General features: G+C 33.4%; 1 protein-coding gene across 1 annotated transcript; it reads left to right on the plus strand.

Annotated features, from left to right (window-relative positions):
• Positions 1-23,218: 23,218 nt before the first annotated feature.
• Positions 23,219-26,254, plus strand: LOC105798567 (uncharacterized). Its single transcript, XM_012628684.2, has 6 exons — positions 23,219-23,617; positions 23,744-23,970; positions 24,592-24,702; positions 25,173-25,328; positions 25,496-25,737; positions 25,836-26,254. Exons 1-6 carry the CDS (start codon positions 23,283-23,285, stop codon positions 26,157-26,159), a joined length of 1,395 nt encoding a protein of 464 aa, XP_012484138.1. The 5' UTR covers positions 23,219-23,282; the 3' UTR covers positions 26,160-26,254.
• Positions 26,255-27,543: the final 1,289 nt, after the last annotated feature.

Consider the following 27,543-nt stretch of genomic DNA (forward strand, 5'->3'; position numbering starts at 1 on the left):
TACTGTCTCTGCAACATTGGATGTAACTTAAGAAGAGAAATTGGTTCATATTCTCAAGCAACATAAACGAGCTATCACTAGGAGTATTGCCGATATTCAAGGTATTAGTCCTTTTTGCATGCACAAGATCAAGTTGGAAGATGAAGGCAAGCAATTGATTGAACAACAAAGAAGATTAAACGAGAAGATGAAGGAAGTTGTCAAGAGGGAAACATAAAATGGCTTGATAAGGGAATTATTTATCCGATTTCTAATAGCAATTGGGTAAGTCTAGTGCAATGCGTGCCTAAAAAGAGTGGCATCACTGTGGTTCACAATGATAAGGATGAGATAATTCCTACACGCATTCCCAAGGGATGGCGAGTTTGTATGATTATAGCAAATTGAATACGGCCACAAAGAATGATTACTTCCCACTTCCTTTCATTGACCAAATGCTGGATCAGATTCCTGGAAAGGCCTATTATTGCTTTTTAGACGGCTATTCTAGATACAATCAAATTGCTATCGCACCGGAGGATCCGGAGAAAACAACCTTTACCTACCCTTTTAGTGCTTTAGCTTTTCATCGTATGTCTTTCGGTCTTTGCAACGCACTCGCCACATTTTAAGGGTGCATAATGGCAAGATTCTCATATATGGTCGAAGACTCTTTAGAGGATTTTATAGGTGATTTCTCATTCTATGGGAATGATTTTGAACATTACGCTGATAATTTGGATAAAGTATTGAAGCGATGTGAGGAGACACATCTTATCCTGAATTGGGAAAAATGTCATTTTATGGCAACTGAAGGCATGGTGTTAGGCAATCGCATCTGTAGTCAAGGCATTCAAGTAGACAAAGCTAAGGTGGAAATCATTGAGAGATTACCTCCACCTACAAACGTGAAAGTTATTCGCAGTTTTCTTGGACATTCAGGGTTTTACCGAAGGTTCATTGGAGACTTTTTCAAAAATTGTAAAGCCCTTATGCTCATTGCTAGAACAGAATTAAATATTTTTCTTTGACGATGCATGTCTGCATGCCTTTATTCAGTTAAAAAAGTAAATAGTGAATGCACCATTTGTTGTTGCACCAAATTGGTCTCAACCTTTTGAAGTTACGTGTGATGCAAGCGACTTTGTTGTGGGTGCGATTCTAGGACAGAAAAAGAGAAAAATATTTCACGCCATCTATTATGCTAGCAAAACTCTTACAGAGGCTCAATTCAATTATACCACCACAGAGAAAGAATTATTGGATGTAGTCTTTGCTTTCGACAAGTTTCGTTCCTATCTTGTTGGTGCAAAGGTTACTATATTCACTAATCACTCAGCGTTGAGATATCTTTTTGCAAAAAAGGATGCCGAACCAAGACTGATACGCTGGATATTACTGCTACAAGAATTTGACATTGAGATAAAAGATCGTAAGGGTTTAGAGAACCAAGTTGCAGACCATCTATTTAGATTGGAATGGAAACATAATTAAAATTCTAGACGCATTCCTGGATGAGAAGTTATTTGATGTAGATGCAACTCCTTGGTATGCAAATTTTTTTAACTATCTAGTGTGTGGAAAACTCCCATTGGGTGTCACAGGTCATAAAAAAGAAAGATTTCTTCATGATGTACTGAAGTATCATTAGAACGAGTCGTATTTATTCAAGGTATGAAATGACAACATCATTCGACGTTGTGTTCTGAAAGAGGGGATGCTTTCAATCTTGAAGTATTGTCATAATGCTCCTTATGGAGGACATTTTAATGGTATGAGAACTACTGCTAAAGTTATCCAATCAAGATTCTACTGGCTGACATTATTCAAAGACACCCACAATTTTGTGAATCATTGCGATAGGTGTCAGCTCACCGGGTCTATATCCCGGCGCAATGAAATGTTGCAACATCCAATTATGGAGGTTGAATTATTCAATATTTGGGGTATGGATTTTATGAGACCATTTCCAAGTTCATTTGGAAATATTTATATATTAGTAGTTATAGACTACGTCTCAAAGTGGGTTAAAGTAGTTGCAGTTCCAAAAGATGATGCGAAAACAGTGCTAAAATTTTTTCACAAGTATACACTCACCCGCTTCGGCATACTAAAGGCATTGATTAGTTATTAGGGAACACACTTTCATTGTAACCAAGTGGCAACTACACTGAAGAGATATAGAGTTAATCATAGAATGGCTACTACATATCATCTTTAAATCAATGGACAATTCGAAGTTTTGAATCGAAAAATTAAGAACATTCTTGAAAAGGTTGTAAACCCTTCGAGGAAATATTGGACTTTCCGATTGGATGACTCTTTCTGGGCATTACGGACAACATAAAAAACTCCATTAGGGATGTCACTGTATCAATTGGTTTTTGGGAAAGCATGTCACTTGCCAGTTGAACTGGAACAAAAGCAATATAGGCAATTAAGGAAGTGAACATGGACTATGAAGCAGCTGGAACTTGCTTAATTTCCTCTCCTTCCCATAGTTGTTGTCACATCCAAAAAATTGGGTTAGTAGAAAATGGGTTAATGAACTGACAGTGGTCACACCTGAAATTTTTTTAGTGATTGAGTAATGGTGGAGCTGTCCTTGATAATCAGTGTTCGAATCCCTTCCCTTTCATTATTTTTCTATATGGTGCAATTTTGCTTCCAACCTTAGCAAAGGTCACATCCCATGTTTTAATTATTTTTTTGCTAAAATGAAAACAAGGAAGTGAGTGGTACAGTGGTTAAGAGTTTTAATAAATTTCTTTAGGTCTTAGGTTCAAGTTTCCTCACCAACACCTTTTTATTTAATTTTTTGTGATTTTTCCTATATGCTTAAAGCCCCTTGTCGTCAAACATTTCTTGCCATAGTGGGGGAGATTCTTTCCTTTTCTTTTGGTCAACATACCATTTTTTTTGAGACCATGATCCCTTTTTCACTCCTTTGTCCCCCTAACTTACCATTTTCTCCAATTTTTTTTCTATATGAATGATTCATTGAACCTAGACTTGTTGACCACAAATCTCTCCATCCATCCTATAACTCTACTCCCCTCATTGCCACACCTCCCTAAAGCTCATTCTCATTCTCTCATTTTCTTTCTTCCGTTTAGCCATCAACCTCTCATTTTCTCTCTAATTTCTCTTCTCCTCCACCATTCTTTGGTTTTGAACCACCACCAAACTTCCATTGAACGGCCACTTTTCTTCTTTTTCTTCCATCGTCACCTTTAATGCCGCCCTTCACCATCGTGACAACCACCGCGCACCACCGCAAAACATCACCCTTTTTCTTTATTTTTTTCTCTTCTCTTTTCTCCTTGTTTAATATAGTAACTGAAATCCTCCTCCTTTTTTTCTTCTCCGTCGAACCTCTACCGCCGTAACACCACCATCGACGGTTGTGTTTCCTCCACTTTTCTTCGTCATTTTTCAACCTACATCATTTCTTTTAGTAAATAAAATTATGCACTATTTATTTCACTTATTTTCTTAAATTCTAAGTCTTTATTTCGTAAACTTACTCTTAATTAACCCCCTCTTTAGATCATTCAATTTTCCCGGATCAAAATCAAGACAATCCATTGATCTCTCCTTTTTGATCGAGATAGAGTAAGTACAAGGGTTGAATGAGAACCACTCCTCCCTCACATTTCTCTCTTGACTGGATATTTGTAAGAGTTATGGTGTACTTTTAGTTATAATGTCTTTTTGAAGGTTCGATCGACATCAACACAAAAAATCGTTAAACTCATGAAAGGAATCATGGTTCTTAATTCATAAGGGTAAGTGTCAAATGGGAGATTCATTTAATAAACTTATCTCTTATAATGATCATGGTAAAGTTTAACTAAGGACTACCATTTGTGTGACTAGGTAATCCATTGGATATATCCAAGTATAGGCGTCTTAAAAAGTTGTAACACATTGCATCTACAATCAGGTGTGGGTTTTAACATTAAAAAAAATAAACATATCTTTTATATTGCTAAAATTATTATAATTTAAATTATGTTTGGTGAGGATATTTTATGTATCCATTAAGAGAGATAAAACCCATTACTATAGACTATGTCAAGTTATTTGAAACCGTTGATTTTGGTGATATGTATGATGTGTGATTTTGTGACATATTTGATTTTCGCATGATTTATAAAATATGAAATTTTGGTACCATTTGTACATGTTTTATTTGCATGTTAAGCATGCCTATGTGATTTTAAGTGAAAATTGATATAATGAGCATGTCTCACATGTGAAAGTGAAAAATGATTTTTAAGTGAAAAAGTGATTTTGGTTATATCACATGCATAGGGTGGGATATGTGAAAAGTGGAAGTATGTGGCAATTTATCTGCACTAATGTGACACTATTCATGATTTTCATTATGTGGCAGTATATCTGCGATTTTGGTGACATTGTTCACAATTTGGTATGTTGGATAGGCGAGTTCTAAGGAACTTGATTGTAGTGCGTAGCGAAGATGGGTAGGATCGTTTTCTTAAGACCTGCATCGTTTTTCGAAATGTGCATTGACATGATCATGCATAGTATAAATGTGAAATATTGAGTGATATGAAATTGATATTATTATTATAATTGTATAATGTATATGTTCATATGTATGTGATTGTGTTTTTGTTAATCTCACACTGGGTTCAAAAAGCTCACCCCATTAGTGTTAATCATGCATAGGAGTTGGATTTAGCATTCGGTGGAGCCTCTCGGAAGTTTTTTATCTCACGAACATTTTTACGAATTTTAAAAACTGTTTGGGTTTTGGTTTGTGGACTTTGGACATTACTTTTAGTGTGGGTTGTGGTTTGCTTTTTTTTTTTACAACTTTAGAAGAATCATACATGCATACAAATTTATGAGATTTCAATTATTTTTAAATTATGAAATTTAACTAAATTATTTATGATTTTACTTGATTTTTAAACAAAATAATAACTCGTAAATTTTTTAAAGAGTTTTATTGAAATCCACTACGAAGTTCTTCCAAAAACCATTTTTATAATTATAATGGAAAATTATTTATAGCTTAAAAACTATTTCGATAAATGTCACCTTTTTCAAATAAATATATATTATTAAGTACTTTTCAAAGAAATAAAATTATTCGATCTTTAAATTTTTAGGTATTCTCAAAACAACTCAAACCTTGTGATTTTCAATAAGCAAATAATTCAAGCGTCGTTAATGTAATTTCCTATATTCAGCCATGATGTCTATGTCAGGTTTAGGGTGTTAAACTTGTTTGAGGAGTAAAAGAAGTGTTATTGGACTACGCCAAAGGACAATTGTTGTTGTGAGATTTCTAGTGTTTTGCATTATACAATACATAAGAGTGATGTCTAGATATTCAATTTTGAAGAATGAATCTTGTATTTTAAATTATGATCATGAAAGTACAATTTTAATAAAATTACAGTGAGGTATTTATGGTAATAAAATGTGTTAATTTATTTAGTCTTGTATGACAAATGGTTCATATTTCAAATCACCTTAAACTGTAGTTTAAGTTAGATTGAGCTAGAAACAGTTTTAAAAATAATGGTTTTAAAATAGTGACACGATATTCTTGGATTCTTCTTAAGGATCAAGTTTGGAGTGTTACATTAGTTTGTTGCATGGTTTAGGCATACGACCATGTTATCTAGTTCCACACAGCATCAGCATATCACACGACCTGGTGTAAACGGAAAAATATATAGGATTTTTCCTATGTAATTTATCACCTTTTTACTTAAATCCGTTGTTAAAACTAAGTAATTTTTAATAAATTAATGAAATATGTGAAAATATGAAATTAGGACATAGAAATTAATAAAATGTGATTTTATGCTTTATTATATAGTTTTCATGCAATAAATGGCTTATTTTATATTAATTTGAATATATAATATTTTTAAGACATAAAGTGGGTCATGCATGATTAAATTAAATAATAAAATATAAAATTATATTTAATAATTCATTTTAAAATATTTCATTAATAATTTGGGTTTTTAATTAATTAACTAAATTGGATAAATTTTATTCTTTGGTCCTCTAACTTGTTGATTTATTCTGGACAGGTCTGATAGCTTTGTTGGATTACAAAACCGTCCAAATTAGAGACCAAGTCAACCCCAAAATTTGGCTACACATGGTTTTCCACAAACCACTCTTTGGTTTAATTGCACAATGTCCTTGAAGAGTTGAAGAAATTAGAGATTTTCCTAAAGATTTGCACTTGACCGAGTCTCAGTCCTGAGTTGTTATGGCACTCAAATTGACCAAAAATCAAGGAAAAATCAGCTCACCTTGCTCAATTTATGGCCGACCACCCATGGAAGATGCTTCAAAAGATGAAAACTCCTATTTTTAGCAAACTATCCCCCTCTTCTCACCTATAAATAAGACCATCTCATTCTTTCATTCATCATCCCTCAAGCATCATTCTCTCTTTTCTCCAAATTCTCTTAGCCTTTTCAATTCCCACACCTAGCATCATCATTTCATAGAGATTTTAGCAATTAAGTCTCTTAAATAACCCTTGGTCAGCCACCTTGGAGAGCCATCAGCAAAGGAGCAAAACAAAGGAACGAATGAGCCTCGTCAGTCAGAGTTTTGGGTGACAGCCACTCTGAATTGGGTTTAATCTTCCTTTTCTTTAATTTAATATAAAGATGTTTGCTATGTGTTCTTTGTTCTTGTTTACAACAATGTTAGCCTAATTTTATTTAAACTAGGATGGTTGCTTTGATTAAATAATATTTATTTGATTCATGCTTATAATGTTTGTGCCTCAATCGATCATGTTTTCAATTAAAATCAAGTCTGTTTTTCATTTATACTTGATTGAAATGCACCTGAATTAGCTGAGCGATCCTGACCAGACAACGGCTAATGGACACATAATTGAAATGTGCATGCTCAATTTAGATCCTGACCCGATTAAATTGAAGGTTGCATAACAACTCTGACCAAGCTCTGTTATCTGCATAGTTTTTAGATTTGTGTGATTAAATTGTTTCAAACCTGACACGTCCTTGTTACCTCACACGAATGCTAAGAAACCCTTAGTAAATAAGGATTAGTAAAATGCGTATTTACTAAGTAAAGGATTCTGAAAGTCCCTAATGTGGTTTCCAAACTCATGAAAGATCGAGTTGCCATGGAATATTTTTCCGAATGTTATTAAGCATGTTGATAATAAATTGAGTTTAATTAAAGTAATTGTCCTAGTTTATTTATGTTATAGTTGTTGCAAATTGTGTTTAATTTTACTAAAATCTATTTCATTCATATAGTTTGCATACTTAGGATAATTTGCATTAGGGATCATTGCATTTAGTTTAATATATTTTAATCATCACTTATCAACTATATTGTGTTTTTATTTACCAAATTGTTAATATAATTTTACAAATTAAGTAACTTAGCACAAATACAATCCTTGTGGAGACGATAACTTGATTCTTACTTATTACTTGATAACGACTGTGTACACTTGCTCAAACCTACGTGTTACACCTGGCCACACGGTAGTGTGACTCTTGTTTTGCCTTTTTACCTATCTTTTTGTAAAAGTTTCAAATTAGTTTAGAATTGATACTGAGTTGGTTTAAGAGTTTTGTAAGCTTGATTAAGACTCGATTTTGGTTGTAAATCATATTATACATATGTTGTTGAATGATTGATGTTTAATCGGATATTTAAGTTGAATTAGTGGGTGATAAATGTCGTTAACTAACGTAATATCTTATAGCTTGGGTCCGGTGACCAGACTGGTTGTAAGGTGTTACACTTGATTTGAAGGGCTAGAATACATCAAAATTCAATAGGGAATTAAAACCTTACCTCAATTTAGAAGAAAAACAAATAGAAGGTCGAATTTCGTGAAAATCCAATAGAAAAAGAACGAAGAAATTGATAATGTTTTTTTATGGTTTTCTTAAAAATTGAAAGATATTTTGGTGTTTTGGAGATGAGAAAATCACAAGGGTTAGGTTAATTAGAGAGAAAATATTTGGATTTGAGTTTAGGAGAATTTTTTTAATGACGGCGGCAATGGGGAGGGAAGAGGAGTGCGTCAAACTGTAAAGTATTGGGGGAACTAAGCTGTTTTAAAAAAATTGGTATAATTGAATTTGGGCTACTCCCAAATTCAACCTTTTTACAAATCTATCCCTTTTTATAGTTAAAATCATTTTTCCTGATTCTTTTTAAAATTTATTTTATTTTTGAAAGTCATCTTAAAGAAAATATTTTCCAGTTACTAAATTCTTAATTCCTGAACCTAATTTTAGGCCATAATTTTCGACACTAATCTCGTGCCCAAATCGACAAACCCATTTCACTAACCCGAAACTGCTGGGTCAAATTTTGGGATGTGACAGCTTTAAGGGTCATCCAGACTTACTCTTGAAAATAAGGTTGGAGAGAATTTGGATCCAAGGGTTTTTGGGACTTGATCTTGGATGGTTGAATCCGCTCCAAGGATTATCGAGACTTAATATTGAAAATGAGTTTTGTCTTCAGTGTGTTGGTGTAACCAGATTAGGGAGGTTTTTATCCAATGGTCTTTTAGACTTGATCTAAGATGGTAGAATGATTCCTCTTCAAGGGCCTTCTAAGCTTGATCTTGAGAAAAAATGGATTTTGTCTCATTTCTTTTGATTGAATAAGGTTAAAGAGCAACTTTCTTTAGAACTGATGTAGCGTTCTTCAAAATTTCTTCGAGTTCTTCAGAGATTTCTTGGGATTTTGAAACGAACTTCTAGTCTTTAAAATCTTCTCTACAGGCTTCAACTTCTGAATTTCTAGACTTCTAAACTTATGAAGTTGTGTCAAATGGCTTGGATGTGTGTAATAGCCCGTTTTCAGTGAAATCAAAATAGTGGTTTTGAGACCATAACTTTGACATGAAAATATTTATTTTATTATTATTTTAATGTCTACAGTATACTAGTAGTGTCATATAAAAATTTTGTTAAGAAATTTTTTATTTGCATGCTTAATTAAGTAAAAAGGACTAAATCGTAAAAGGTGCAAAAGTGGAGTGTTAGTAGTTAAAGGTATCTATTAGTTATGAAATTAAATTTTAATGGATTTGAATGGTAATTAAACCATTATTCTTATGAGTGGACAAATATGGACATCTTATTAAATGATTTTAAAGGTTAATTACTAAGGTTAATTTTGTAAATTAGTAAATAAGTTAAGTAAAACAACATAAAAAAAGCTATCATCTTTTTTGTTCATTCATCCACCGAAAAAAAACTAGGAAAACACCATTAAATAGAGCTTGAACATTTGGCTATGTCCTAGGGTTGCATGTAAGTGATTTTCATCAGGTTTTTAATTATTTCTATGTTTTTGAAGTTGTTGTAGCTTAATCTAGCTAGCCAGGGACTAATTTGCAACATTATTAAAGGTTTAGGGTTTTTCCATGAATTATATTGTATGGTTATTGAATTTTTTTGAAATATTATGAGTCCTTTTTGTTAAATAAATAACTTTTTTAAAGTGATTTTTGATGAAATTATCATTTAGGGACTTATTTGTGAAAATAGTAAAATATCATGATAAAATGGTAAATTGGTGAATTGTGTGGGTTGATATGAGTCCCTAGGTAAATCAGCTAGCATGATATGTGGATGAAATTGCTAGGTAAATTGGCTGGGACACAGTCGTGTGTCCCTATTTCAAATGTTACACGGCCTGAAACATAGGCGTGTGTCTCAACCGTGTGACCATTGTAGTATGAATTTTTCTAACTTTTTCCTTAATGTTTTTAAATGTTGTCGATTTAGTCCTGAATCATTTCTAAAGTGTTTCTAAGGCCTCAAGGGCTCGTATAAGGGATGATATGCATGTGTTTGAATAGATTATACTATGATTTATGAAATGTTTTGAAATGAATGATTTTAAGTTACGTTTTTTTCAATGATCCTCCGTAACCCTATTTCGGTGACGAATACAGGTTAGGGGTGTTACAATGTGACCCCCTTCTAAAGTGTCGGTTCTTCAATTAAAATAGAGAGTTTTGTGGAATGTAAACTCTTCATTTGAACTGATCCACAAAGATAAACTCTTTTATTTAATATTTATCTACTATTAATTTAATTAGTTTAGAGATAAAATAATCATTTAATATTATCACTTTTTATTTTAAATATGAAATATGGACTATGAATCATGATGTATGTATGTATGCATGTATGTATGTATGTATGTATGTATGTATGTATGTATGTATGTATGTATGTATGTATGTATGTATGTATGTATGTATGTTTGTTAAATAATGTGTGAAATGATATGTGTGAAATTGAGTGAAATATATGGATATATGAAATATATGAAATTTGAAATATGTTTATGTTTATGTTTATGTAATATGGGAATTTAATAGAATATGATATGTGGAATGGTGAGCGATAAAATGTGAGTTGTGAATATGAGATGTGGTGTGATTTGATGAGATTTGATAAGTATAAGAGATAAGGAATAATAAATGAAAAATGTGAGATTTATTTATATGATTTGATAATTGAATTAAATGTTTATACTAAAATAATATTGGGTCTAATATGGAAACTGTGAAATATGAAATGATAAATGTGAAATGTGTGAGAAAATTTTATGGATATTTATGACCATGAATTATAAGTGATGAAATATGTATCCCTGGATACCCTTTTAAATGTACATTATCCAGGGCTTTTCTTTGGGGGTGAAAAGATTTAGTCACATATGAGTTTTTGTGAGAGTTTCGTGGTAATTATAAAGAGTTTTTTATACCCGTTTTGTGAATGTCTTATGTGATTTAGGGTTTTGTTTACCAGTTTACTATTTGGGATTTTGAGCTTTGTATTTAGGGTTTGATAATGTACATTTAGGTTTATTTTCTCCATATTTTCCTCTCATCTATTTACTCAGTAAGTGAAAAGTCGAAGCCTTTTTTCCTGTGGTTTTTCCCTTTTTGAGGGTTTTCGACATAAAATATTTGTGTTTGTTCTTTTCTACTTTTACTATCTTATTGTTTATACGAATAGGTCCCTAAAAAATTGGTATCAGAGATATGGTTCAGCTATCACAGATCAACTCGTTCAGTGACACAACAACGTTTTTGGATATCGAAAAGTTTGACGAATGATAAATTTCAATTTTTGGCAGTTTTAGATAATTATGGATGTAGCTTATGTGCTCGAGGACAAGGGTGATATTCGTTGCTCTCTATATAATCTAGTTGAAGGTGAAGTCATGTCATATGCCAAGCATGTGCTTGATTTATAGAAAAATCTCATTTAAGGACTCGAATGGTTCGTAGAGTGTTTGAGGCAAAGTTGGTCGTACAGGGTTACAGTTAAGGTGGAGAGAGTTAATGTTTTCTTTCTTGTTTCGGTTTTCCTGCTTGGGTATTACTAACCCTTGTTGAATTATACAACTTTGATTTGAAGACTAGGAGTCTTTTAGTTTCCCAGGTCGAGCACAGTTTAGACTTGCTTGACATTCTACAAAATTCAAGTCTGGCCCTTGACAGGGCATGGAAAATGAGGCGTGATAAATATGAGTCAAGGTGGAGATTTTGAGGTGTACCTTGTATTTATTGGAGAAACATATGGCGACATCACATCGAGGAGGATCATGACATCATGACAGCGCGACTTGGGTCATCAGGTCGAGGCAAAAATGACGCCACGATGTCACAACGTGTTCTCCCATTTGGCAACTGCGTTTTAGACTTTAAGCAGGACTTCTTGTGTCAGTTAGAATCTAATTATTCCAAAGATATTTTAGTATAATTAGAACTCTAATATTAGCCTATTAAAAGAGGCCATTCTATCCCTGTTTTGTTCAACGAATTAGAAAAGGGCTTTCTTTGGGGGCGACAAGATGAAGTTGTATATGAGTTTTTGTGAGAGTTTCTTGGTAATTTGGAGAGTTTTTTATACCCATTTTGTGAGTGCCCTATGAGGTTTAGGGTTTTGTTTATCAATTTCCTCTTTGGAATTTTAAGCTTTGTATTTGTGTTTTAGGTAATGTACATTTCGTACATTTAGGTTTATTTTCTCCATATTGTACTCTCGTTTGTTTAATTAGTTACAGAAAAGCTAAAGCCTCATTTGCCTATGGTTTTTCCCACTTTGAGGGTTTTCCATGTAAAATATTTGTGTTCATTCTTCTCCACTTTTACTATCTCGTTGTTTATACAAGTCGATCCCCAACATTTTTCTACACATAAATGAAGTTGGAACCATGACAGAGAGGATGAGTTTTCCATTTTATTCAATTTGGTTCTTTTCTTATTCAAACCTATTTCTAACTTAAAAACTTGTGAAATTTCAATGAAATTAAAGTGAGATTTTATGTCCAATTCTAATTCAATATTGCCTTTTCAAATGAAACTAACCATCAAGGCTTGAATATGAAGATGGAAGTGAGAGAAAGCATGAGTATGTGAAGAAAGTAGTTGAGAAATTAAGGTAAGTGATTAAAATTATGAATTTAAATTTTGAGTGTTTAATTTAATGAAAATTGTAAGAATTATTTTTGTATAATTATTTTTATGTTCCAAGTTAAAAAAATATTATGTTTATGTATGAAGTAAATGATGAATGATTTTAAGTGAATAAAAAGTAAGTGTGGGTGGTTTAATTATAAAAAATTATAGCTTAAAATTAATAATTTTGAATAATAAATTGTTTATTTGTGATGTTGGAAGTGATAAATATTTATTTTAAATATTATTTGAACAAATAAATTAAAATATGATTTGTTAAGTGATTATTTTGATTTCTTATATAAAGGAATAAAATAGAGAAATTAAATTTTGAATTTTTATGATAATACTATAAGAATATGATATTTAAAGTATTAGGAGATTTGCACTTAAATTAGCAAGTATTAAATTAAAAGGATTAAATTGAGAACTTTTTAAAAGTTCAAAATTTAAGTGTTGAAATGTGGAAATGTCACACCCTAAAATGTAAGTGAGGCATGCATATTAACTATTTTGGTGCACTATGGTAGCATAATCCGCCACCCTGCTGGCTTGCTGGTGAATTAGACTATTGGAACGGACTAGCGTTAAAGTATACGTCTGTTAGTTGTATCTAAGCATTTAATTATAGGGTATCTTCAAGTGAAGAATGAATACACTCAATAAAGAGTACGCCTAAGGAAGAGTATACCCCAGAGTATTGGCTAAGCAAGGAGAGCCTGCCAAGTGTATGAGAAAGCTATAGGAGACTTAATTGTTTTTAAGATCATGCCATACACAAGTCACCTCCAAGGTATAGTACACTCGGTTTGCATAAGCACTGTTCAAGTTGGTTCTTGTAACAGGATTAGTTGGGATTCAATTGAATTAATTTGACCCTCCCTATGCCTGGTCAAACAATAACGTAGGTCTTCGCCATATTTTCCTTTACCTTCCCCCAGATTTGGTAGGGAAAATCAGAAGACAATTTCAATAAGCATCATCACTTGTCAAAATTCACAAAAAGGAGGCTGGGAGTATATATATAGTGAAAGGGGTCATTCTAGATGGTTTTTATTTCTACTCGACATTCTGGTCCTTTTTTCTAAACTAAATGTTCTATTCTTCTTTGCTAAGCTAGAGCTAAGATATCATTTAATCAGTGAATGATTTAACCTTCTGGTAAGTCTTATAGCTCTGTATGTTATGATTGTTGAAGAGTAAGGATGTTAAAAGATGTAAGAATAGTAGGGTGTGAAAGGAAGGCCCCGCATGGGGGTCACATGTAGTTGAAACGTTAGTAAACTAATTCTAAATGGGGATTTTAATGGAAATTCCATGATCTTGTAAGCAGTTGCTGCTGCTACATTGGGAAGGACGATCAAAACAGAAGCTCCTGGCTAAGGTAAAAGTGGATCCCTAGTGAGTCCCTGATTGAGGAGTTGTTGTATGTATGTGTGTGTATGTTTTGTATGAAGCATCTATATGTGTGTATTGAAATTGTACAATGTGCTACATGAATATGATGATAAGTGGTAAGCATGCATGAGAAATTATATGTTGGGAAGTAAGATTCTGTTATTGGTATAAGTAAAATCTATGTAAATGTGACCATTATGTTAATTGAATGATGCATGACAAAGTATGGTTGGTGATAAGCGGGTTCGGGCGGAGTGTTGGGAAAATATGTGATATGATAATAGGCCCCACGATGGTAATTTGATGATGTCTGTCGGGACAATAAACACGAAGGCCAATATGGAGAAAATATAATCCACCGGGACCATAAACACAAGGTCCACTAGGATAGTAAACACGAGAGAAGACTAGTGTGTTAGATATGTGGAAAGACCATGGTCATGGCACATTCTGGAAATGGCGGATGAGACGCATTTTTCTACTTTTTTCGTGTCTCGGGGGAGATGATAGGCAAACTTTGGGCAATGCTGAGTTTAGGCAAATTCATATCGCCAAACTGATAACTCTTAAAAAGAGTTATATTTCATGCCTTTAATCCTAGCTAATTGCTTGTACTTTGGTACATTTAGTTGCATTTTAGGGCATTTCATCCGTATTTTCATCATTTCATTAAGAGCTTGGACTGTGTTTAAATATTAGGTACTTTTAATCACTTGTGGTGGGGCTGCGTTTGGTGGTCTGACAGGTGTAGGTTGAGGAACTAGAAATAAAGGAGTGAAGGTTTATCGGGGCAAAAGTTTGGACATTTTGTCAGCACGGATGTCGTGGCAATACCGGGAAGACTGAGTCAGCATTTTCAACGCAACAGTCCCAGTTCAAATTCAAACTTGTACCAGATAAATCCCTCTAAAAGAGGAGAAGATAATCACGATTTGTTAGCTGGCCCTAGCCTAATCTATCTATAAAAGTCGATAAAGGGGACCTCACAAATGGAGGGAAAAAAAGTGAGAGAGATCCTTAGGCATGAATAAAGGTCCGGCTGTGCAAAGGACAGGAAGTTGAAGGCAGTCCTTCTTAGCCATTATAGGAAGTTGTGTTGTCGAAGTGTGGACTGGGCAAGCGAAAGCTGCTTTCCAAAGTTCTTCCATTATTTCCATTAGTGTTCCTTAGGAAGATTGAATTGAAGTAGTTGAACGCAATGTCGAATAATATTTTGGTTGGAATTTTATTTCCCAACCTATGAGCTAAATCTCATAGGGTTGGGATTACTTTCGATGAAACCTTAACTATTTTTATGGATGTAGTATATATCTAATTTACTCTATTGTTTCATTTGATTGTTCTTATTTCTTAACTAAAATGCAACGATCTCTAGACATAGAACGCTATTCGCATATTGGTTGGATTACAATTAAACGAAATGAGCAAGTATTCGAAAGACACTTCTAGTCGATTCTAGACATAGAGTCACCATCATACAGGAGGAACCCAGGAACCCATGTGAGATACCTAAAAAGTCTATAGACACGGGTAAGGTAACTTAAGGTTTTGTACTCGCGAGAGGTAGGCCATTTTAGAACTCTTCTATGCAGTAAAGTAGATACAATTTTTTCAAGGCATTATTGATAGTTAGGGTCGATTCTAGGTAATCTTGACCTTCCTAATCAACATCACTCTATCATTATTCTTTGTCGTAGTATCATTGTCACAGCATATTTAGTTCCTTATTTCTTTGTTTACATTCTATTCAAATAATCACTCTTGTTATTGTCATTACAATTTTTCTTTCACTTTTGCCATAGCATTTCCAGTTACACATCAATTCCATCTATCGTGCACGTCATCATTCCTTTGAATTATCAATGCATCTTATTCATCAATCTTGCCATAGCGTTAACAAGATTATGATAACTAGACCACTTTTGTGCCTCAATCCGATCTTTGTGGGAATGATACTCACTCATCACTTTATTACTTGATTTGACATGTATACTTGCAAAAATTGCATATCATTTCACAAACGATAAGTTTTTGGCGATGTTGTCGAGTATCGGCAATATGGTGAAATTTGGTTTGGTTATTTTACTTAGTAGTTTTATTTAACTTAATGTATTTAGTTTTTATAGGTTTGCCATTAATGCATGAGAAAAGGCATTCCTGCTAGCACAGAATACCTTTTTGATCCAGACACTAATGTTGCGGAGAAAGAGAAAAGATTTGAGAAAAATGGTTGGAAACAGGAATGATCTTAATGGCAATCCAAATGATCGTAATGAAAATCCTCCCGTTGGATGTAAAGGAAAAACAACTACGTAACAAATGAATGGTTAGTAAGCTCGTATAAACTTTAGTCATGTCAATCCATTTCAAATATGAAATTTATACATATCCAGAATAATCCTATACCAATACTGCAAGATTCATGAAATCATATTCAACAACTCACAAAGTGAATAAATCCACAGCATCACATATACATATCATCCCTAGCATAGTAGGATTTTATAAAACTTAAACCCTTTCAAATTTTCTTATTTTCATTTGCATTTCATTACATTCCATTGCATTTACTTTATTTAGCTTAAATAACAACATAAATTCAACTCATCTTTTCCTTTTTCATCATTTTACACTTCAAGTATGAACCTACTATTTCATTACCTTTCCATACTCATTTCATATGCGTAACACACAAGACATAAGTATATCATCAACCATAACCACAAACTAGTGCATTTAAGCGTAGCTCTTTTAGAACTAACCACATGATAAACCATTTCATAAGAAATTACATAATTTAAACCTTACCATTCTTTCATGAACACAAGCTTATTTCTATTTAGGCACTTACCATTTCAATGCATAACTTATAAGTAAACATAATACAATCGAACCAATAGCTTGGCACATGCCTAAGCATCAAACAAAAACACATGTTAGCATACTTAAACATATTTCACATGAATTAAACATGCATAACCATTATACTTTAATATGATTCAATTGGATATAACATCTTTCATAACATTACATGCTTACCATGTACTATCGAGATTGATACAATCACTTCGTTAACGTCCCAGGTATCTTCTCTAGCTAATATGATTAAAACCATGAAAAATCCAACTGTAGCCCATGAAATGAAATTAGCAGAGTTGTCATGTGTTTATTACTGGGAAAATCATGTGTTTAACGAATGCCCATCAAACCTATTGTCATTATACTATATGGATAATCCCAATCAAAATAGCAATCCATATTCCAACACTTACAATTCAAGGTGGAAGCAGTATCTGAATTACCTGTGCTGTCTTGATGGAAAAACCAAATAGAACCTTTATAACAAGTTACCTGTAAAGTCGTTCGGGCGAATTATCTGAAAATCCTATGTGGCATGTTATTTGGGAAGTCTTAATGGCGAAGTTCTTTGGAAAGCCTTTGTGGCAAATTATTTGGAAAGCTTGTATGACGAATTTTGCAACGTCTAAGTGGCAAGTTGTTAGTCCACCTTTGTGGCAAGATTTAAGATGCCTTTGAGGCATTTTCTGAAAGAGTTCTCAGTAATGTACTCGACTGATGAATCTACCATAGTAACCTGCTGGGACAGAGAGCATGACATATCTGTAATTATGGGTGGTGTAAGTGTTCGCCAAACCTTGAAGTTTTCACATTATGTATCAAAGTCATCTGAGTTTCTGTTGGATGATCTAAAATATTGCATTCATCGAACCAAGTTCATTTGTGTGGATCAACTTGAAGTTACAGTATGACTGGCGTCCTTACAGCCTGCCAAAGCCAATATAAGAATCCGCCATGAGTAGTATCTGTATGTATATCATTATGAGGAATGTATCCAACTTTTATCTTCAAAGAGACTATGAAATAGGATCCACAATAAGGTGTGAAATCTGTGATCCGCCAATCCAACTTTTAGCGTATAATTATCTGCTAGGAATCAAAAAAGTATTCGCCAAAAGCTGAAAGTAAGTCCAGAACCTTCAAGTTAAAGAATTCAACAACAAGGTTTAAAGGTAATATTAGTTGAGACTTACTAAGTTTCGTTAAACTTACGAGCATCTATTTGTAATGCAGGATTCTGAGAATTGAACTAGTACACCAAGTGGGACCAAGCTAGGAATGCACCAAGGTGACAGTTCTAAGAGCGATATTATGCATACCGAGGGGCACTCTTGGGAATATGGTGAATAGTACTCTACGCAATGAATAAGTTTATTTTAACAAATATTTAAGTTGTAATGTTTTATATTGCTTTTGAGAATCTGTATTTATTAATAAATGTTCCCTTCAAAATATTTTCACTTAGAAAAGATATAAATAAAAAAGAAGTATGTTCAGTATGGTTTTCACCAGTTGTAAAATTTTGGTTAAGTATTTAAGTATTGTGGCATCCTATATTTGGGTTTGGTAAACTAGATCAGGTATAGGGTGTTACAGAAAATGTGAAAGATTAGGTATAGGGTATTACAGAAAATGTGAAATTTTAAACTATTAAATATTATGTTTGGTTTTTTATTTGAAAAATTATAAAAATGACATTATGTGATAAGATTTGAATTTATAGGGACCAAATTGTAAATATTTTAAATATGAAATTTCTTCTATCGAAATAACATGAAATAGACCCGATCTATCTCTTAAGCATTGACATGTGAAAAACATCATGTATTCTCTGTAACTCTGCCAGTAATGCCAACTAATACGCAAATGGTCCAACCCTTTCGATGATTTCATACGGTCTGATAAATCGAGGACTCAAATTTCCCTTTTGACCGAATCGTAGTACTTTCTTCCACAAAAAAAAATTTATGAAGACTTTATTGCCCACAGCAAACTTGATATCTCGACGTTTTAGATCTGCGTATGATTTATGCCTATCAAAAGTTGTTTTCAAACTATCTCTGATCACCTTAACAATATCTTCTGTTTCCTAGATCAATTTTGGCCCAATAACCTTTCTTTCACACAAATCCCACCAACAAACAAGTGTTTGACACCTTTGACCATATAATGTTTTATACAGAGTCATTTGAATGTTCGATTGAAAACTATTATTAAACACAAATTCAATCAACGATAAATAACGTTCCCAGCTTGCTTCAAAATTAATTATGCAGGCTCAAATCATATCCTCCAAAATCTAAATAACTCGCTCTGATTTTCCATCCATTTACGGGTGAAAAGCAATGCTAAAATTTAATTTTGTACCTAAAGATTCGTGCAATTATTTCCAGAATCTTGAAGTGAATCGAGGATCCCGATCAGAAATAATTGAAATAGGTACGCCGTGCAATCTGACTATTTCTCGAATGTATACCTTAGCTAGCTTCAGGAGTGACCAATCTGTTCTGACTGTAAGAAAGTGGGTTGATTCCGTAAATCGATCAACTATCACCCAAATGACATTTCTTTTGCTTGGAGACCACGGTAACCTTATCACAAAATTTATCGTTATGCATTCCCATTTCCATTCAGGAATCGAGATATGCTGAAGAAGTCCAGTGGGTACCTAATATTCCACTTTAACTCACTGACAAGTCAAACATTTGGCAACGAACTCTCTCTTTTCATACCGGGCCACAAATACATTTTCCGTAAGTCACAATACATTTTCGTTCCACCAAGGAGTATACCAAAAAGGCTATCATAGGCTTCAAAAATTATTAAATCTTTTAAATCGACAACATCTGGAACACAAATTCGATTACGAAACCTCAAACAACCATGATCATCAATATGGAAGTTTTCTATCGTGCCACGCTAAGCCATTTTATTTTTCCCAGACAACTTGGTATCAACAAGCTGCACCTCTTTGATTTGCTCGAACAACACTGGTTTGATTTTCAACCCAGCCAATTAGCTACCATCACTGCTAATACTGAGTTGAGTGAACATCACCTGCAACTCAACTATTGCGTTTATGCTCAACACGTAAGCTACGACGTTAGATTTACCAGGGTGATAATAAAAAAGGCAATCATAATCTTTTAAAATTTTGATCCAACAACACTATCTCAAATTCAAATCCTTTTGGGTTAGGAGGTATTTAAGACTTCTATGATCGGTGTAAATATAACACTTTTCACCATACAAATAGTGCCTCCAAAAGCCAAAACAACAACGACTAGCTCTAAATCGTGTATCAGATAGTTGCGTTTATGCATTTTTAGTTGGTGGGACACATACGCAATTACTTTTCTATCTTACAACAAAATACAGCCTAAACCACTCAAGGAAGAATCGCTATAAACCACAAATCTTTCCCCGATTCAGGCAAATTTAAGATCACCTCTTCATTTAACATTAATTTCATCTTTTTGAAACTCTCATGACACTGTTCATTCCACATAAATTGCACATTCTTTTGTAGTAGTTTTGTCATTAATATAACTATATTCAAAAAACCATTTACAAATATTCAGTAGTAACCAGCCAAACCAAGGAAACTATGGACCTCTAACACATTTCACAGTGCTTTCCACTGTAAAGTAGCCTTAATCTTTTTCGGATCAACTCGAATCCCATCTGTGAAAATGACATGCCTTAGAAATACAACTTCAGGTATCTAGAACTCACATTTACTAAGCTTCCCGTACAGTTGTTTCTTTATCAAGTCTTGCAAAATAATTCTAAGATGTTGCTCGTGTTCAACCTCTAAGTTTGAATAAATCAAAATGTCATTGATAAATACTACCATGAACTGATCCAAGTAGGGTTGGAAAATTCAGTTCATGAGATCCATGAATGTTGCAGGAGCATTTGTTAGACTAAAAGACATTACTAAAAGTTCATAGTGGCCAAAACGCGTACGAAACATCATTTTAGGTACGTCACTAACTTTTACTTTCATCTGATAGTAACCCGATCTCAAGTCAATCTGAGAAAAGACTAAAGCTCCTTTCAACTAATCGAATAAGTCATTGATACAAGGTAAGGGATACCGATTCTCAATCGCCAGCTTATTTAGTTGTCGATAGTCTATGCAAACTCGCATTGAACTATCTTTCTTTTTAATGAACAAAACTAGAGCTCCCCAAGGCGATATACTTGGGCATAAAAAGTCGCGGTCCAGTAAATCTCACGACTAAACTTTCAATTCTTTTAGATTTATCGATGCCATATGATAAGAGGTAATTGATACTGGTGTCGTGCCAGGAAACACTTCGATTGCAAATTCCACTTCCTGATCTAGTGGTAATCTTGGCAATTCCTCGAGAAATACATCAGGAAATTCACACACAATCTAAATCTTACTCAATTGGTTATCGTCAGTGTTCGAATTCATAACATAAGCTAGAAAAAATTCACAACCTTGATTCATAAGTTTATTAACTCAAATAGACAAAATGATCCGAGTTGATCCACTTGTTCTGACGCCATTAACTTTTATGATCTCACCATTCGGGCCCTGAACAGAAAAATTTTTCTTACGACAATCCAAAATCACTCCATGCTCGATTAACCAATCCATATCGAAGATCAAATCAAAATCGTCGAAAGGCATAATCAATAAATCTACCAAAAATGTTAAGCTTTGAATTTCTAACAGGCAACGCCTACAAACTTGATTAACTAACGCTGTCAACCAAAGGACTTGATATAGACATGGCTACTTTCGACATTTCAAGTCTCAAATTCCCAGATTTAACCAGATCAACATTAATATACGAATGAGAGGAACCAGGGTCAATCAAAGCATAAACAGGTGCAAAGAATAGTAGAAATATTGTTGATTATAAAACGAAATTCAACCCCACTCTAACAAATCATCAAATTCCTTTATCTTCAATTCTACCAATTGTGTTCTGAGTTCGTCATGCAACCCACGCAAAAAAACATTTACAACTCTTCTCTTTCGTCGCTATAAGCTCTAAAATATATTTGCTAAGTCGCAGATATTCTTGCTCATAATCTACCACAGATAGTTCACTTGTTTCAGTAGAAGAAATTCTTGTTTTCAATCCTCTAAGTATAGTTCCCCGACATACTTTTTCTGGAATTCTTACTAGAACATTTCTCAATCAATAGAACCAGCAAGAATGTGACGCGTAACAGTTTGCCACCAAGTATAAGCTTCACTTTGTAACAAAGAAACAACTCAAGTAACACTCTCACGGGAATTACACCCTAGTTATTGAAGTACTCGGGTTATTGATTCTAGCCACGTCTCGCCCGTTGATGGATCAACCCTTTTAACTCCTAGAAATTCAGTAACACTATACCTCCGCAACTCTTTAATTGGAGCCCGTCGAACAACAGGCACAAGTACTACCGTAGGACTAGCTCCAGCCATTCTCTGAAGAACATCAGCTATAGCATGAAGTATGTTTGCATCGCCTTGCCCCTCGTTACCGCCTCTATCAACCCTAGGTTGTTGAGCACCAGTTGAATCTACGCTAGGTGCTACAAATTTGACCCTATTTCTATTCTTAGTAGAGTGATTGTGTCACGTGATTACATGCAAGTGTACACAGTCGTACAAGTAACAAGTAGTAAGTAAAGAGTTATTGTCTCCACAAGTACTGTTGTATAAACTAATTACAAAGTTAATTATAAAACAATTTGGTAGAAAATGAGTAAAGAAAAATATTGTTGATGAGAGTTGAAAATAATGTTAAGGATGTAGTCAGATTTCAGATACCCACAAAATAAAAAAACATACCTTGTAGAAAAACAATCGCAGCAGAAAGATTAAACACAAGATTTAATAAAACATAACATGAATAGACTAGAACAAGTATTTCACTTAACAAAAGTTCATTGGCAATCATAAAAGGAATATCACAAAGGATCGTGACAATATGAAAAATCATTAAACCAAATTTTAATTAAGGCATATGCTTCTCTCAAAGTCTTATTATGTCCCTAAGTTATTCTGCATATGCCTATGTTAAAACTAACCTAGAAATCACCCTTTCTAGCATTTATACAGTTTATGCATATAACAATCATCTTTCGATATCGACAGGATATGCACCATTTAGGTCTTTTGTCTATTAACTATTACCTCTTCTCAGATTAAACAATTAATTCATTAACCTACAAATGTTGACCATACATTTACAAGTATTGATATGAATTAAACCTAAATGAATGAAATAACCATTTGCATAAAATATTCATAATACAAAAACCAATTAATCTTATTTATAGTTCCAATATCGATGAAGAAGCATTTGAGAATCAAATTGATAGAATTTAAAAATATGGATGGTTAAATTTGTTGAATTATTTAGAATTAAAACCAAATTAATAGAATGTATAAGTGTTGAGGATTAAATGGTTATTATACAAATTAAAAAAATCATTTTCAGATGTGCTTTAGATTTCACTACTACAACAGTTAGAAACATCGTTCAAGTCCACTATCCCGGAGACTCGAACGAAAATGGCATCAAAACTTGCATTTCTGCACATAAATGGCGCCTGGCTTCAATATCCGGAGCTCCAACACTCTAATTCACGGCTTTTCCCCAAAAAAATCAATTCAATCTCAGGGCTTAGCGGTTCATTTTCCGAAGACTCATCTTCATCATTGTTGTTGTCAAGGTTGCTACCTCTTAAAAGAACCCAAACTTTTCTCTCTCCTAAATGGTTGGACAAAAACCCTGATGCTACCCGAACCCTTATTGTCAAATCTCAGTTGAACTGCCCTCTCATTTCTCCTAACGATCAATGGGGAACCTGGACTGCTCTCTTCGCTACCGGTGCCTTCGGCTTATGGTAATCTCTCTCTCTCTGAAATTTCTAAAAGAAATTAATTTTTGGAGGCAATGGGTTTTTTATATTATTTTCTTCAGAATAGTTTGTGGGTATTAAAGATGATTATTCGATAAATTGAACTTGAAGGTCAGAGAACACAAAGGCTGGAAGTGCATTGAGTGGTGCGCTAGTGAGTACTTTGATTGGTCTTGCTGCTAGTAACTTGGGGATAATTTCTTCTGAAGCTAAAGTCTACTCAATAGTAAAGGAGTTTTTGCTCCCATTGGCTGTTCCATTGTTGTTGTTTCGAGCAGATTTGCGACGTGTGATTAAGTCAACAGGGAAGCTTCTTCTTGCTTTCTTGCTGGGATCAGGTAATTCCGCTCCCTCCAGTCTTGATGGCCATTTCAATTTATCGGTTGGTTTGACTTGTTTTCAGGGTCATGATTTTGGGTTAGCAGGTTTCTCTGCAATTCTTTGCAGTCAAACCCTGATATTAGGAATTGTAACTCTTACTTTAATTTGATCAATTTTAGTCTTGACCAAAATGGTAATAGTTAAATATGTTGATTAAATTTTGCTATTAGTACTATATTATGCCTAAAGTTATAGATTTTGTCCATCTACTCTAATTGGATCATTCTTACTTGTTATTTTTTTAAAATTTCGAAATTTCAGTCCTAATGCAAATGATAGTTGTTAAATCCATTAACTGATTCTTTTCCGAGTAATACGTGTAAATAATAAGCTGACATGGCATTACACATGCAATAATATGTTTGATATATTAAATTTTAAAAATAACTGAACTTAATGAATTTAATAGTTACCATTTGATTAGAACTAAAATTTTCGAATTCTAAAAGTATAGGGACCGAAAATGACTAAATTAAAGTACATATACTAAATCCACAACTTATGCAAAGTACAAAGTCTGATAGCAGAATTTCATCATTCTTTGCTAGCGATTTAACCCCCTTATTTTTGCCAAACAGTGGCGACAACAGTTGGAACAGCACTGGCGTATCTGATAGTGCCGATGAGAGCACTTGGTCAAGATAGTTGGAAGATAGCTGCTGCCCTCATGGGTAGGCATATTGGCGGAGGTAATTTATTCATTCACTTCCTACAAGCCTATTCTATGTTTGTATTTGATCGGTTAAAGTCCCATGGAGGCCATTGTACTAGAAATTAGATTGCATTTTGTCTACTCTACTCAAAAAATGTGCAAATGAGTCCCCATATGTTATATCAAAGAACAAATTGGTCTTTCTCTTAAAAATTTCATCCAGTTTTATAGTTAAAAACTACTCCCTATACATCAACATGAGGTACATGTGACACGTCACTTGTCACTATCTGGATATTCCATCAGCCACGCCAGTTTTTAGTCGTACAAATGGATGAAAATTTTAACAAAAAGGACCAATTTACTTATTGATTTAATGCATAGGGACTAATTTGGACATTTTTTGTGTGGAGGGAACAAAATACAATCTTCCTCTTACTTGTCTAATCCCATTCCTGTTTCCTTGTCTACATCAACTGATCAAGTTACTTTGCTGATGTTGTTCAGCTGTCAATTATGTTGCCATTTCAAATGCCCTTGAAACTTCTGAATCTGTTTTAGCTGCTGGACTAGCTGCAGACAATGTTATCTGTGCAGTGTATTTTACAACACTGTTTGCCTTGGCTTCGAAAGTACCTGCCGAGACTTCAACATCACCTGAAGGTCTGCAATGCTTCTCAGTTTGTATCATTTCATAGACTTGCAATCTCTTCATCTTCATTACGAAAATGTATGAGCTACATCAAATGTGACTGCTTAAGTTTGTAGAATAATGTGGTATTGTTTCAAAATTTGTATAATCTGATTAAAGTTGTTTAGACTTGAGCCAGATGTTGCAATGGGTGAGGGATCTAAATCCGATGGCAAACTTCCTGTCCTAAAGATAGCAACAGCTCTTGCAGTATCTTTTGCCATCTGCAAACTTGGTGCGTATCTTACCAAATACTTTGGCATTCCGGGAGGTATCCTGCCTGCAGTTACAGCAATTGTTGTTATTCTGGCAACTGTATTTCCTACCCAGTTTGGTCATCTTGCACCATCTGGGGAGGCTATGGCTCTAATTTTGATGCAGGTAACCAATCATTGTACAAAGCACTGATTCTTGTTGGTGTATGTTCAATTTTGGGAATGATATATGTGTGTGTGTGTGTGTGTGTGTGTTTTATGTAGGTGTTTTTCACTGTGGTGGGTGCAAGTGGAAACATATGGAGTGTCATCAGAACAGCACCCAGTATATTCATGTTTGCTCTGGTTCAGATTTCCATCCATTTGGCATTGATTCTGGGACTAGGGAAGCTATTTAAGTTCGACCTAAAGCTCTTGCTTATAGCATCAAATGCCAATGTTGGAGGTCCTACAACGGCATCCGGAATGGCTACGGCCAAAGGGTGGAGTTCTATGATTATTCCTGGTATTCTTGCTGGCATTTTTGGCATTGCCATTGCTACTTTTGTCGGATATGGCTTTGGAGTAAATGTGCTGAAATACATGTAAAACCTTCAATTAACTAATGCCGCAGAGTTGGGCTTGCTCATGTAACCTAAGTAAACTTGAAAACAATAAAAGCAGATGAAGGGCAATTTGGAACATTACTATTGGCCGAAGGAGCTGAAAGGTCTATTTGCTTTGCGATCCATAGTAGTTGGTATGACGGTGGATAGTGCAAATTGAGACATTGTTGGATATTCGATATATTTTTGGGCAAATTACACCATTAATCATTAAATTATGGGTAAGTTTTCGTTTTCGGTCATTTAACTAAAAAAATATACAATTTGATCACCAAATTATTAAAAAGTTTTAATTTAAGTTATTGAGCTATTCGAAGTTTTTATTTAAGTCGGTGGGCTGTTCAAATTTTTTTAATCTAGTGACTTAAATAAAAATTTTTGAGCAGCTTGATGACTTAAATGAAAACTTTCGAATAGTTTAAGTAACCAAAATAAAAACTTATTTATAGTTTAATGACTAATGATATAATTTACTCTCGTTTTTGTTTTACTAATTTTGATCATATTTAAATTTAGATAGTTTAACTGTTATATATTAATTTTAGATATCCTTTGTTCGATTTTTATTTTTATTTTGTAGATAACGGATTTGAAGTCGAATGTTCATAATATGAATTCACTTTACTTTTGCGGTAATATATTCATATTTAAATATTTGAAAATGAACTTATTTACTTTAGATTTAGTATCTGATTGATAATTTATTTAATTTAGATTTGAATAATACTATTCTAATTTAAAGTAAATAATAAAAGAACATAGATTTCAAAGTAAATTTGTAAATTCAAATTTAAATAACAACGTTGAAATTTAGCACAAATAATTCACAATTTAAATCTTGTATAAATTGCTAATAAGATCTTGGTTAAATGGTAAAGTTGAGGTCTTAAAAACTTTAAACCCAAGTTCGAGTCTTATTTGTGTAAATATGTGGATTCTTCTCTCGAGTTTGAGTCCTACATGTATAAATGTATGGACTTTCATCTATATTTATTCTAATTAGTTCGCAATCTTTTGTTATCTTTATCTTCCTTTGCCTTTTTAGGTGTTGTTTGATAACGAAAAAAATTAAGTGTTGAATTTATAGTACTAAATTTTAGAAGTATTAAATTTATTTTTGAAAATTGTTCGGTAAGTTAGTAAAAATTAAGTATTAAATATAATTATATTGTTTGATAAAAGTAAATATCAATTTTAAAATATTATTTATTTCACAATTTTAATCTTACTAATATAATAACTTATATTATTTTGGATATTTTTGGATAAAAGTTAAATATGTTAATTTGAATATCACATTTTCAAAAAAAGATATTATTTCAAATATGGTATTCTTTTAATAAAATAAAATTGTAACACCCCATACC

Source organism: Gossypium raimondii, chromosome 9, assembly GCF_025698545.1.
Source record: "Gossypium raimondii isolate GPD5lz chromosome 9, ASM2569854v1, whole genome shotgun sequence".
NCBI lineage: Eukaryota > Viridiplantae > Streptophyta > Magnoliopsida > Malvales > Malvaceae > Gossypium > Gossypium raimondii.

Bases quoted from the DNA above. Each gene is read 5' to 3' on its own strand.
- LOC105798567 (XM_012628684.2), top strand. From the start codon at position 23,283: ATGGCATCAAAACTTGCATTTCTGCACATAAATGGCGCCTGGCTTCAA. The intron at 23,618-23,743 runs GTAATCTCTCTC...TTGAACTTGAAG, and splicing joins ACCGGTGCCTTCGGCTTATG to GTCAGAGAACACAAAGGCTG. The intron at 24,703-25,172 runs GTAATTTATTCA...GATGTTGTTCAG, and splicing joins GGGTAGGCATATTGGCGGAG to CTGTCAATTATGTTGCCATT.